At 44.2% G+C, this 13,606-nt stretch overlaps 1 protein-coding gene across 1 annotated transcript; it reads right to left on the reverse strand.

Moving 5' to 3' along the window:
- Positions 1-88: 88 nt before the first annotated feature.
- coq10a (coenzyme Q10A) lies at positions 89-11,834 on the reverse strand. The gene is made up of 5 exons (XM_061256964.1): positions 11,205-11,834; positions 8,840-8,986; positions 8,122-8,314; positions 7,672-7,773; positions 89-6,604 (listed from the first exon to the last, which is right to left on the reverse strand). Exons 1-5 carry the CDS (start codon positions 11,339-11,341, stop codon positions 6,437-6,439), a joined length of 747 nt encoding a protein of 248 aa, XP_061112948.1. The 5' UTR covers positions 11,342-11,834; the 3' UTR covers positions 89-6,436.
- Positions 11,835-13,606: the final 1,772 nt, after the last annotated feature.

Raw genomic sequence — 13,606 nt, forward strand, 5'->3', positions numbered from 1 at the left:
ATGTAATGTAACCCCCCTTCTGATGAACAATTTTGAATCGAGTGCAATCCCCATAACTGCTTTCATGAACAAAAGATGGATGCAAAAACATGTTCATTTTTTTAATTTAAATATTCCATATAGTAGTTTACAACCTCTTCAAACAAATTAAATACACAGTCCAGGTGAGCGAAGGTGGCATTGAACGTGTGGAATTGGTATGTGAAAAGCTTTTCTTTCAGCTTCCAGTGTCACTTGATGACATGACATGAGGGTCAAAAGCATGGCCAACAATTGGTCAGCACTGAAACTTTAAGCAGGGCAAAGGAGGAAATGACCACAGGGCCATGTGGCGCCTTTCCAGAAGCAGAGTTCCACTGTAAAATAACCAGATTTGGACTGCTCACACCCAAAGCCAATCAAGTCTGGCTGGGGGCGCATCAGAATACCCAGGCCAACCGAAGGCCAGACCACCGTGCTCTATGTTCTCTCAGGGCTCTGTCCAGTCTGCCTTGCCCTTCACAGCATGAGGAAATGGCATTAGCCATTAGCATTACTTTACTGCTCCTCCTACATTCACCTTGGCAACCAGTAATCTGCTTTGTTAGCATAAAGCAGCAAAAATATAACACGGGATATACACTCACTGAGCACTTTATTAGGTAGACCTGTACACCAGCTTGTTAATGCAAATATTTAATCAGCCACCTGAATGCATAAAAGCACGTAGACATGGTCAAGAGGTTCAGTTGTTTTTCAGACCAAATATCAGAATGGAGAAGAAATGCGATCGGGTGTGAAAAGTACCTTTGACTGTGGAATGATCGTTGGTGCCACACAGGGTTGTTTGAATATCTCAGAAGCTGCTGATCTACTGGGATTTTCAGACACAACAGTCTCTAGAGTAGGGAATGGTGCGAAAAACATCCAGTGAGCAGCAGGTCTGCTTGCAAAAATGCCTTGTTAATGAGAGAGGTCAGTGGAGAAGGGCCAGACTGGTCAAAGCTGACAGGAAAGTGACAGGAACGCAAATCACTTCACATTACAACATTTGTATGCAGAACAGCATCTCTGAACACACAGCGTGTCAAACATCTTTAGTGAATAGGTGACAGCAGCAGAAGACCAATAAGAAAAAAAGAAAAGGAAAAAAAAGTAAAATACCTAATAAAGTGCTCACTGAGTGTATTCTGCTATGAGATGAGAGCAGTGGGAATTCGGGTTACACAAAATACAGTCCTAAGGCCAGCTAATTTCAGAGTTGACGTCAGTTTATTACTGTACATGAACAGTGGTCAAGACTAGCACACAACCACATACACACCTGCTCCCGACTGTAGACAGTAATTAAAAAAATATTTACAGTTTAAAACAAAAGGACGTGCATTGTTTATGCATTGTTCTATAACTGCTTTTTTTGTCAAGTTATATTACATGAAATTAAAATGTAAAAACCGTTTCCCCATTTTAGCCTTGGCAAAAATATTGCAATGAATATGTAAAAAAAATAAAAGAAAAAACAAAACGGAACAAGGTCTAAATCCAGTCAAATATTTGTATCTAAACATTCTCATGCAAGATAAACGGTCAAAAGCCAAATGGGACACTGAAATGCACCTTCAAAGTACCAGGACACCCAGAACCAGGCACACCCTGACAAATTATCTCTCACCCCAAGGAGCCACAGAATGAAGACCATGATACCCGATTCTGCCTGACATAAAATACAGAAAAAACACTCAACCGTATACCGTATTCCAGTAAATATTGTGAAATGATTGGTGGCTGTTTTGCCATGGGGAGCCCCCTCTCAAATCTTACAGAATTACAGTTAATAACAATAAATCATACTAGATTATCATAAAACTCAAAAAGTTCTAGTTGCCAATATTGCTGTCAGAAATGAAAATTTATTGAAGTCATTGAAATTAAACCAAGCTAAAGAAATAATTATTGACAATATTAATATAATATAAAGCACCATAGAGTTTCAAGTGTCGTTACATCCACTCGTATCCAGCTCCGTTAAACTTCCAGACAGATGGACGTTCAACCAGAAAACAAGGACCCCGCCCCTCCCCCACTCCAATATCAACAATAATCTGCGCTGCACTAAAATATCATTTTTACCAAAATTGTTCAAACAAAAGTCCTCATATATAATGTGGGGATCCTTGTCAAAAAAAGTGTTTTTGAACAACATACATTCTTCTGAAGGGTCCTTACCAGCACTGGAAAATAAATAAGAGCAGCATATATACAGTATACATGTAAAAGGACACTTTGCGATCAGCCTACATCCTAAATTTCATCAACAAATACAATAATGACCGATTAAAGGGAAGCAAAGTGACATTGTGTATTTCTCTTGACCACTGCAGGTCTTGTGCAAGGTGGGTGAGATCCCTGCAGGCCAAAGGGATTCTGACAGGAACGCCACTGCTGCCAATGCAGCGCTCATGACACCCCCCGAAGACGGGCTGTCATGTGCTGCTCCCTGATGACGTCGGGATAAGAGTGTTCTCAGGAGCATCGGTCAGTGTATGAAGTGCACCACCACACGGGACATTGCTAACTTTGGACAGGCGAGGGAAAGATCAGTCTGTCGAGTTCATTTTAAAACTTTCACTTTGGTACTTTCAAAGCTGTGATTTGAAAGCAAGTGTTTTTTTTAAGCAGGTCAATCGGAGGAGTGGTGAATGTGAAAATGATGCATGGTGAATGCCGGCAAGGCCGTTTATGGAGTGCCCTGATCCCACAGAAAATGGGCCTTTTCCTAAACAATGAAATACTCTAATGGTGGGCGAGTGAGGCTTCATGAAGCACAAAACAGGTGAAGCTGTATAGTGTCTCTTTTACCTTACGCTTTCCCCCTTTATCTCCCAACAGCATCATCAAAGAAGTGCAAACACGTTCGTTATGCAGTCCCCCGAACAAATCTAACCAATAAGACGTCTAGCGTTGTGCTTCTCAATTCATAGCACCGGGAGTAAAAATGATGAAAATTAATAAATAAAAAATGAATCCGGTGTCGGCATCAGATGCCACCTAGGCCTTGTTTTTAATTGTCAGGTGAAAGAAGATAAAACAAGTCTGTGAATCTGGCTGTGTACGAATGCAAACCAAGCCACGGGTTGAGAGACAATGCTCTTAACCACTGCACTCAAACCAAGCCACGGGTTGAGAGACAATGCTCTTAACCACTGCACTCAAACCAAGCCACGGGTTGAGAGACAATGCTCTTAACCACTGCACTCAAACCAAGCCACTGGTTGAGAGACAATGCTCTTAACCACTGAACTCAAACCAAGCCACGGATTGAGAGACAATGCTCTTAACCACTGAACTCAAACCAAGCCACGGGTTGAGACAATGCTGTTAACCACTGAACTCAAACCAAGCCACGGGTTCAGAGACAATGCTGTTAACCACTGAAAACTACTGCAGCCACAGCCCCTTCAGAACAAATACTACTGCTGGACAGCTATGCAGTCACAGACAGCAACACAACACTGATCACATTTCACCCCCTTGCATTAAATATCCCTTTCTCTCTTTCTTAAGTCATGCTGTATGTATTAAAGTTATCTCTTGTATTTTTCTAAAAATAAATCACTAGCTAGACAGCCTATGCCTGTAGGCACACCCTTTTTAACCCCATTTTGCCATGCGATACAATATAAAAGACCTAATTATCCTCCTTATATACACTCAAACTCAATTCTAAAATATAGTTTCCGCAAACAGTACCAGTACTGCAAACATTTCCAGTTCTTTGCCCATTTTTCCTACTAAGTGTTGTACAGAAGAACTGCGTATGGCTTTCATTAGCCCCGCATTAAGCCACCATGAGCACTACAGCAGTGGTCATAAACATGTCTTTATCATAATGTCTCCTGCATCACCAGCCATGTTATAAAGGAATGCAATTCATGACATGGATTCTGACACAGCACAGCAGGTCTTAAGGAGGACCTTCATTGACAGTTTTACATAGTTTTCTTTTGGCCTGAGTGTTCCTTGAAGAATGCTTAATAGAGGATCAATAACATGGATGATACTTCAGTCTGTCACTGCAAGCCACAAGTCTATGTCTTGGGATCCAGCAGTTACACGGCCCTCAGGCTGATCAACGAGATGTCAGGCCAGGCTGAAAAGGCACCGTAATGCTGCCAGAGGCTCTGATTTAGAAGGTTTTCCCAAAGGCCTGCATTTCCCTAGGTTCTGACATCCTCATGCCCCACCACGAATGAGACTAAATTAGGCAGTTGAGAGATCATGGTCAGCACATTCAGACAAATACCTGCCGTTTGGACCTCAAGAGAGAGTGAGAATGATCAGAAAGCCTTCTGCAATGTGGTCGGATTGATTTGTTCAAACAATCCTATCTGATGGATCTCCATTTTATTCCTGCGTGACAAATCAAGCCCCCCTCATGTCTGCCTCACTTCGCCTTTTTCTGGCATGGGACGATAAATCTCACATTGGGCCCTGAAAATCACCCAGTGTGCGACGTTTAAATATCCACCTGAAACAAGCACCAAGTTGCTCTGCGGTGCATTAACACGTGTGCAAGGTGTGTGTAGGTGTGTGTGTGTGTGTGTGTGTGTGTGTGTGTGTGTGCATACTCCCTACTGACCTGCCTGAAAACAGGAAGACACCAAAACACACCAGCTTTAGCAAAAGCCACCAGCCAAAGAGTGAAAGCATCATGAGCCTTGTGAATTCAGTGCCAAATTATTTGGCCGTTCACCAAATAATTAAATATAACGTTTCCATTTCCCTTTCTTACAAACACCACCCTACAGTCATGCCACAGGTTTGATACCAATAAAAAGGTAGCGAGAGTGGCTCTGGCAGCAGGTTGGCAGAGTGACTGCTCAGGAGCTCAGGCTGACTGAAGTGAAATCACACAAAACTAGACAGCCATCCCAATTAGAAAAAAGAAAGTACAACACAGACCAGATCTATTTCAAACTACCTTGGAATGTTTTGGAATATCTAGGCTAACCGCAGCTGTTAAGACTCCCACTTGGCTTCAACCACAGTCAGGGAAAACACCTGCGTCACACAAGCTCAATCACCCACAGACCAAAGGTATCTGCTAAGAATCTGCATAAATGCATGCATTCACTGGAGCTGGACCTTAGGCTACAAGGTACCCACAGTGTTTTCTCAATAGCAATTTTCATGGAAAAATTTGCAAGGATTTTATTTGTAAATGAAATGGTAAGAATGGGACACAACATTTGGAAAAAATTGAGAAAACTGAGAAAAACACAATATAACCCTGGCGCCAGTTCTATTTTTGTTGAGCGTATGCACGGTTACGTAAAAAGAACACCAGCATGAAATGCACAAACCGACAGGAAACTCAAGCACCTTCAAGCTCTCTGTACAACCGCAGAACAAAACGGGCCAACTGTATTTAAAATAATCTAAAAGAAGCAAGTAAAATCTATTCTGAATGCGATGCGTGTTGAACACTGAATATATCATTTGTAAATACGCAAATCAGCCTCCTCTAAGACTATACGTTCATTTGCCAGACCTTGGATTTTTCCAATTGTGTGAACGACAAAGTGCAGGATTCATTTGCCTGCATTAATTCTGGCTGTGCGTGCATTTACAAAATCTTCAAACAAAAGCCTTACTGTTTTTGATTCACCGTTTAATTAAACGGAACCAAAATGCATTATGAATATGAAAATAGCAATAACAGTTGTTTTTGTTTTATACATTTATTGAGTCCCTATTCATTTTATAGATATTGAAGAACTAAGAGCAACGGTGTGGAGTTTAAAAAATAAGAAATAAGAGTATCTCTGTAGTCGCTGTGCCAATCGGGAAACAGAGGTGGGGAATACAAAAACTGACCAAGCAACCCTCTGCTGCTGACACTATCCACGAGGGCTGATGAGGCCCCGCTGCCTACAGACCCTCGCCTGTCACTGGGCTCCGAGGAGGGAGTATGGGAGTATGATGTCACAAATTCCGGAAGAAATCTCAGTGCTGTAGCATCAGGCTCAACCGCTCACCGGTGTTAGTTCAAACGCAAAAAGTCCTTCTTAACACTCAAGAGAACTGGTGTCTACACTTCCTCATACAACTTTTCAAACTGTCTGCTAATCTCTCTCTAATTTGCGAGCGGTAATACAATTCATTTAATTTCATTAAGGGTGTAAGAATAGCAACGTGTGGGGTTGGGGACCCAGATTGAGGTAGGTGGTGGCAGTTGTTGTACTCTGTGCTGAAAACGGATACAGTGTAACGACACGGGGGGTGGAGAGCTGATTGGTCCATCAGTTTGGAACATGACCTGCAGTAGCTGGAGCTGTGTGGCCAAATGAAAGTGTGAGGAGGGACTCTTTGGTTTGAGTGTCCCATGGGGGGTGGGTAACAGATTAACTGACAGTACAATGAGAGGGTACACACACACACGCAGGCACACGCACGTTCACGTCTGGTGCACCTCGTGGAACATGAGTTCGCGAGGGATGCGGGTTTCGGGGCCGTACAGTATTCCGGCGCGACGCTCAAACGCCGCCACCATCTGCTTCACCACCTCGTCGAAGAACACTGTGGCCAGCTGTGAGTGCAGCAAGGAGCGGAACTCAAAGGAGATCTGGGAGAGAGATGGAGAGAGAGAGAGAGAGAGGGGGGTGGGGGGGAGAGGTAGAGAGAGACAGAGGAAGAGGGAGAGCAATTTCAATGATCCCTCCCACAATTCACAGAAATGAGTGAGCAATATAAATGATCAGTCTTACGGCGGGGCATAGACATGGAACTGCCTGTCCGGTATGTGACAGTGGATAAAGAGTGGGTAAATGGCCTGTAGTGGGTAAACCATTAATAACCACACATTTTATCATCACTGAGCGAGGGAAATACAGCAAGGGAGAGGGGGGGGGGGAGAGAGAGAGAGAGCGTGAGAAAGAGAGAGGGGGTTGAATCAGTTCAGGTGGACATATCCCATTGAGGAACAGAGTCGGAGGGGGAAGGGTCTCGGGTCAGGAGGGGGACGGGTCTCGGGTAAGGAGGGGTACGGGTCTCGGGGACGGGTCTCGGGTATGGAGGGGCACGGGTCTCGGGTATGGAGGGGTACGGGTCTCGGGTATGGAGGGGCACGGGTCTCGGGTATGGAGGGGCACGGGTCTCGGGTATGGAGGGGTACGGGTCTCGGGTATGGAGGGGTACGGGTCTCGGGTATGGAGGGGTACGGGTCTCGGGTATGGAGGGGCACGGGTCTCGGGTATGGAGGGGCACGGGTCTCGGGTATGGAGGGGGACGGGTCTCGGGTATGGAGGGGCACGGGTCTCGGGTATGGAGGGGGACGGGTCTCGGGTATGGAGGGGGGCGGGTCTCGGGTCAGGAGGGGTACGGGTCTCGGGTAAGGAGGGGTACGGGTCTCGGGGACGGGTCTCGGGTATGGAGGGGGACGGGTCTCGGGTATGGAGGGGTACGGGTCTCGGGTATGGAGGGGGACGGGTCTCGGGTAAGGAGGGGTACGGGTCTCGGGGACGGGTCTCGGGTATGGAGGGGCACGGGTCTCGGGTATGGAGGGGTACGGGTCTCGGGTATGGAGGGGGACGGGTCTCGGGTATGGAGGGGGACGGGTCTCGGGTATGGAGGGGGGCGGGTCTCGGGTATGGAGGGGGACGGGTCTCGGGTATGGAGGGGGACGGGTCTCACAGAGAAGTCGACAGTGCAGGTGCGGGGATACCCCGGGAGACCAGGACTGAAGCGCCATATCGTCTCCAGGTGGTTGAAGAGCTTCCCGTCCGTACACACAGCCTGCAGGGCACAGTGAGGGAAGAAGCCTGTCAGCATCACCACCAAGGACTTTTAGAGGAAATATTCTTCACTGCTAACTACAGAGTGTTTGAACGCCTGATATCATCAAAATACCATCTTGAGTCCAGAGTTTCAGATGACTTCTCAAGAACTCCAAACTCGTTATAAAAACAGTCTTTTAATTTATTAGCCGTCACTTTGATGTGGACTGTGTAGTGTTTCATTCAGTAACGTTTCAGTTTCATTCAAAGTATTTGCTGTTTTCTTCCGATAAGTTTATCGTTGTCTTCCACAAAGTCCTGTTTTTGTTTGGGGGGGGGGGGGGGGGGGGTTGCGCTGGTCACTGACCTTGACGAGGTGGGGGCGCACGTTGGTTATCATGGACGTGTATCGCTCCACAATGGGGGGGAACCCCACTTCCAGCTGCGCTTTGGCGTGCCCGCTTCTCTTCATTATCGTCTGGGACTTCTTGCACCATGGAACAAAAAGCTTATAGTCGTCCACGTTGGAAACCACGGTGTACATCTCCAGCATCGAGTATCTGCTCACACACAGGGAGAGAAGACATTTTTTCTAACAGTAAATATGGATATTTGTGCATTTCAAGAATTTTCTTCCTTCAATAAGAAGTAAAACAGTTTTTCTATTCCTTGACAAATTTTACAAAAATATGTGCAATCGTTTTTCTGCACACTTTTTCAAATGCATTTCTGTATTGTGGAAAATCATCACTGCATAAGCAGCTAAATCTGCAATAATAATTATCCAAAATAGCATTGCGGTAAATGGACAGCAGTCCCCTAAACTTCCCATGCTATTGTGACCATGTTATTAAAGGCACTTCACCCTGCCTTATTAAGCCTCACTGCCTGTTTCTGAGTAAACATTAAGTTGAACTTAACTTTTGTCTCAAATGAAAACTGAATGGAGTAGCAGTCTCATGGTGGTTTAAGATTTGGTCTGGAGGTTTGCTGCTTTACAGACATCCTTCCCTTGTGTGCAGTACAGTACGCTGTGCTGCATATAGCAGGACTGCAGTTGTATTCCGACACATGGCTCGTCTTACCCCATTATTCTACGCTCCGAGTACTCCTTCCTCTTGTTGGTGAAGCTAATGAAGGTTCTGTGTGGGGAAGCGGATGGCGTCTCCCAGTCATGGAAGCAAAGTATTCTAGGAGTCTTTGTCATCAGGATGCCACAAGATGACAGGTATCTGCAGATAAATGCGAAAAAAACAAAATCTGACCAAACTAAACCAGTGGTTCTGAAACTCGGTCCTGGAGTCCCCCTTTGTATGCTGCTTTTCCTTCCAACCACAATTGCAGTCCAGGAATTTTAACAAGCTATTCATTTTTCTTAATACCCCTTAAACCACATTTTGCCAGATAGCAGGGCATACCATAAATAATATAATAATTATGAGCCTACTAGTTAACCTCAGTCTATCTGTGTGTTGCTTATGTAATTGCTTATATTTTGGTGTAATAACCACAATATGAACATGGTAATTTTATTATTCATGCCATTGCAAAGCTATTTCTGGCATAATGTGGTTTAAGGTAAATAATCCATTTTAAGAAAAAAGCACCTCATTAAGAAAGATTAACAGCTTGTTAAAATTATTTAATGGCAATTGTGGTTGGAACAAAAAGCAGCATACACAGGGGTACTCCAGGGTAGAGTTTGGAAACCACTGCTCTAAACAATGGCTTCTTGCAGTCAAAAAATTAAAGCGTATCAAGAAGAAAGACAGTTTAATACCCAAAACAAAACATTCCAGCATAAACCTATCCAGCCTTTGAATTGTCCCAGTCCAGGTCCAGAAGCTGCTGGGTTTCGTGTGTAAACATGGGAGCGACCTGCTGCTGGTGTAACGCAATAGCCGGGCGTCTTACGTCACAGGGTCAGAGACCAAGGGCTGTGTGTTCCAGCAGGCCTGCCGTTACGCAATCAAACCCCCGGAGGGACCACCACAAATACCAAGACAGGTCCACCTGGTTTTTTGCCCCAGTGATGGTCCAATTCAGCACAGACCGTGTGTCCTGGAGGAGCAGGTGACACGGAGCAAAAACAGCTCAAGTCTTGACGCAAAGTTTGCTCTGTGACGCAGAAGGACAACCTCTTTGTCCCCCAAAGGCAACAGGGTGCGCTGAGATGACGTCAAAAGTCATTGGCTAGTTTCCAGTGAATGCGGTTGCTGCCAGGTTGCACCTTTGTGCCAGAAATGAAAGGGGAAAAAATCAACTGGCAAATAATCTGCACCTTATCTATCTGTTGAAGGTCCTGCAGAGATTGTACAGTGGAGGTTTCCTCTGGCAGACTGTGAGAGTTGGCAAGGCTCAATTAACAACGCAAACATTGTGCCGTTCCCACACACTCTCAAGTACGTGAGACCTGTCACAGAAACACACAATCTGAGGGTAGGACGTGCAGGCTAGCTCAGCCCAACGTCACACTTTTTATAGACTGGAGAGGCCTCGAGAGGAACCAACACTGAGGACAGAGACAGGGTGAGGTTAAACACTGCTCAAACATGTGACAAACCTGTTGCAAAGGTATTTCTTGTAACGGGATCGTTCTTGACCAAGTAGTCATGCATCACCCCTCTGGCCCAGAACTCCCTGTTGTATTTCATGCAGAGGAAGGACTGTTCATGAAAAACAGGAGTGTGTTTTCCACAGTTTCAGACTGCTGAATACAAGCGAGATCTGATAATGTTTCAATCTCCCCCTACAAGCAAAAATCAAAACATTTAACTTCTCTCCCTGCTTCTCTCCCTGCTGTTCACAATGACAGGTGGACTGCCAGAGCTGGGAACAGTATGACAGCCCTGGAGCAGTAGATCATTCCAGCCTCTCCCAAACTCAAATTCAGCAAAGCGTCCAAAGGAGCCTACAGTATTTTAGTGTCACAGGGCATCTGTGTGCGTCATGGGACATGTGTGTATCAGAGCACACTCAATATGTCTTGCGGGACACATGAGTGTCAAAGGGCACATTCATGCTTGTCACAAGTCACGTAAAATGTCTGTGCCCTTACCTTAATAGATAAAGGGCACAGACACTATATCCAGATCCTAGCATGCATGAAGCTGTTTGTACAAACCCACACAAAATCTCTTAAGCGTTTTCATCGCACAAATGATATGAACCGGTCCACAGATATGTTGTCAAACATTTTCTTCATCATCATTATTCCAGTAATATCTGCCGTTTTGCCACTTAGGATAAAATACGATAGACTTAAGACACCTAATGATCTGTCAAGTTCAATATGTGTCAACAGTGAATATCCTCTTAGAGCTCTTCGTGTTTGGTATTTTTACAGGCTACTTTTAACTATTAAAGTGGAGATACATGCTTTAAAATGTGCATACTCATTCACGATTCAAGTTCTTTATCATAAAGTGGCCGCGGTTAACGTTCTCTCACCTGATTGGTTGTTTCAGTCTGGCTCTGGACCCTACATTGCGGCAGGACCTGCTTGAACCCGTGGTCGCAATCTCGAAGAGTTCACTAAATGTCCGCACGCCCATGGGCAGTCGCCGGTGGCTCGCTGAAACGGCCATCGCTCAGTATATTGTTAATGTTAATGGGGGCTTTGTGCCGCCCAAAGGTTACAGCAACCACAGAAGTGCGTAACAAACCGTGACAGCAGCACAAGTGGCAGTTAAAGAATGACCCGAAACCCAGCGCTAAAACAGCACAATCGTCTGCTCCTTCGCAGTGACTGTGTACACATTTACGAGGCAATGTCGAGTGCAGTTTCCAGTAAAAGAAGACGTGGACCTTCAATGACACGGCAAACCAATTAACGAGAACAACATTTAAAACAGACCATAAAAGGCCGCATTTCTATCCGATCCAAATAACATGAGCTGAAGCCGCAACTTGTTTCAAACCGTCGTGATCACCCTCTTAGCGTTTGGGAATCATTTTCTGATGTCTTCCGAGCATTTCTGTCTGAATATCACCCTCCAATTTATTGTCCGCCCCAATCCTTAGTGAAACCCCGACCTTACGTTCCGTCAAATACCGGTTCTGTAACGCGCAGAGGTTCTTCTTCTTCTTCTTCAGTTGGTTATTGGAGCCTATGGATAACGGAAGGCTGCAACAGCGTATTGCTGCCACCAACTGTATGGAGGTCAGACTACTGCTGCTAATGCAAGGGCACTCGACTGACCAAGAACGTCTTGGTTCTGTGCGACTGACCGACGCATATACAATATAATAAATATAATTTACTGTGCATGGGGGTATTGAGCAGAACGACATAGCCTACCGTTTTGCCCAACGGTAAAACTGACTCGCTGCATTACTTGGCTCTACTGCATTGGTATGCAACGTCATGCTGCTGTTATGACACCCTGATCCCCCGTTAGCTGGTAGCTATAATAACGGAATTAGAATTAGAATTAGAAGGCCATGGAACACGCCTACTTTAAAGCCAGCAGGCCAAAGGTTCATGCAGCACACACAAGAGAGTTCTGAATGTTGGGTTACATCTCTGTATTAAAAAAAAGAAAATGCAGTGGGCCCCAGAATTACTGGCACCCTTAAACGAAATGAAGAAAAAGGTGTATATAATCATCAACACAGATAATAATAATAATAATAATAATAATAATAATAATAATAATATATGTCATGTTCAAACATTATGGGAAAACTATTCAAATATATTTACTCATGTTTCAATGTTTTTTTTTAAAATAAAATCAAACAAAGTGAAATTGGCAATACAATTTTACTTAATTTACTTAATGTCTGTCTAAAGGAGCTATGTTGTGTCATTCTATCACTTCCTGTTGCATTAGCATATAAAAATGAAGTAACAAACATGCAAAATCACTTTGTTATCCATCAGCATGGGAAAAGCCACAGAACTGTCAATTCAAAAGAGACGGGTGGTAATTGATCAGCACAAGTTTGGTAATGGGTACAAAAAATAAACATTAAAATACACCACTTAGCACTGTAAGGGCAATAATTGGCAAAAAACATATGTAATTGTTGCAGGATGCTAGTGCATGTTGTCCCCACGGAGGACAGTGAGGAAGATGGTGAAGGGGCCTGTAATAGTGCTAAAATGACAAATAATTCCAAAATAAACCTTGGAGCAACATTGGCTCAGGAAGTAAGAGCAGTCGTCTGGTAGTCAGAGGGTTCATTCCCACCCTGAGTGTGTCAAGTGTCCCTGAGCATGAGACCAAACCTCCAATTGCTCCAGACTGGTTGGTGCCTTGCATGGCAGCCAATCGCCATTGATGAGGTTGTTTGTGTTTGTGAGAGTGAGTGAGTGAGTGAGTGAGTGAGTGAGTGAGTGAGTGAGTGAGTGAGTGAGTGAATGAGAAGCATCAATTGTACAGTGCTTTGGATGAAGGTGCTATATAAATGCAGATTACCCATCACAGTTTAAGAATAGCAGAGACTGGTTGCACCTCAATACCAAAAAACTCTTTGGAAGAGTGGCATGAAGAATAAACAAAACAATCATCTAGAGTTTACCAAACCTAATTGGAATTATGATTGGAGTGCTATGGTCACCTCAATGCACAATCATTCATTTATGTTTTGCAGATGTTTTGCTGCCAGTGGTCTAGGTGCACAATTTCAGATCAATTGCACAATTAATTCAACAAAGTACCAGAACATTTTAGCAGAAAATGTGTATGTGTATATACCACTTCCTTTTATTTCAATACACTTATTCTTATGCTTCAATGTTTATTGATTAAGTAATTCATTTTTTTTTTTCAGAAAAAAATAAATAAATAGGTGCCAACATTATTGGCACTCCTGGTTATTTAATGCTTAATGCCAACTCTGAAAAT

Source organism: Conger conger, chromosome 10 (assembly GCF_963514075.1).
Source record: "Conger conger chromosome 10, fConCon1.1, whole genome shotgun sequence".
Taxonomy (NCBI): domain Eukaryota; kingdom Metazoa; phylum Chordata; class Actinopteri; order Anguilliformes; family Congridae; genus Conger; species Conger conger.

Coding starts and splice junctions, on each gene's coding strand:
- coq10a (XM_061256964.1), bottom strand. CDS start 11,341: ATGGCCGTTTCAGCGAGCCACCGGCGACTGCCCATGGGCGTGCGGACA. Junction 8,987..11,204: donor AGACTGAAACAACCAATCAG/GTGAGAGAACGT, acceptor ATTTATCTGCAG/ATACCTGTCATCTTGTGGCA. Junction 6,605..7,671: donor CCTGCACTGTCGACTTCTCT/GTGAGACCCGTC, acceptor TCTCTCTCCCAG/ATCTCCTTTGAGTTCCGCTC.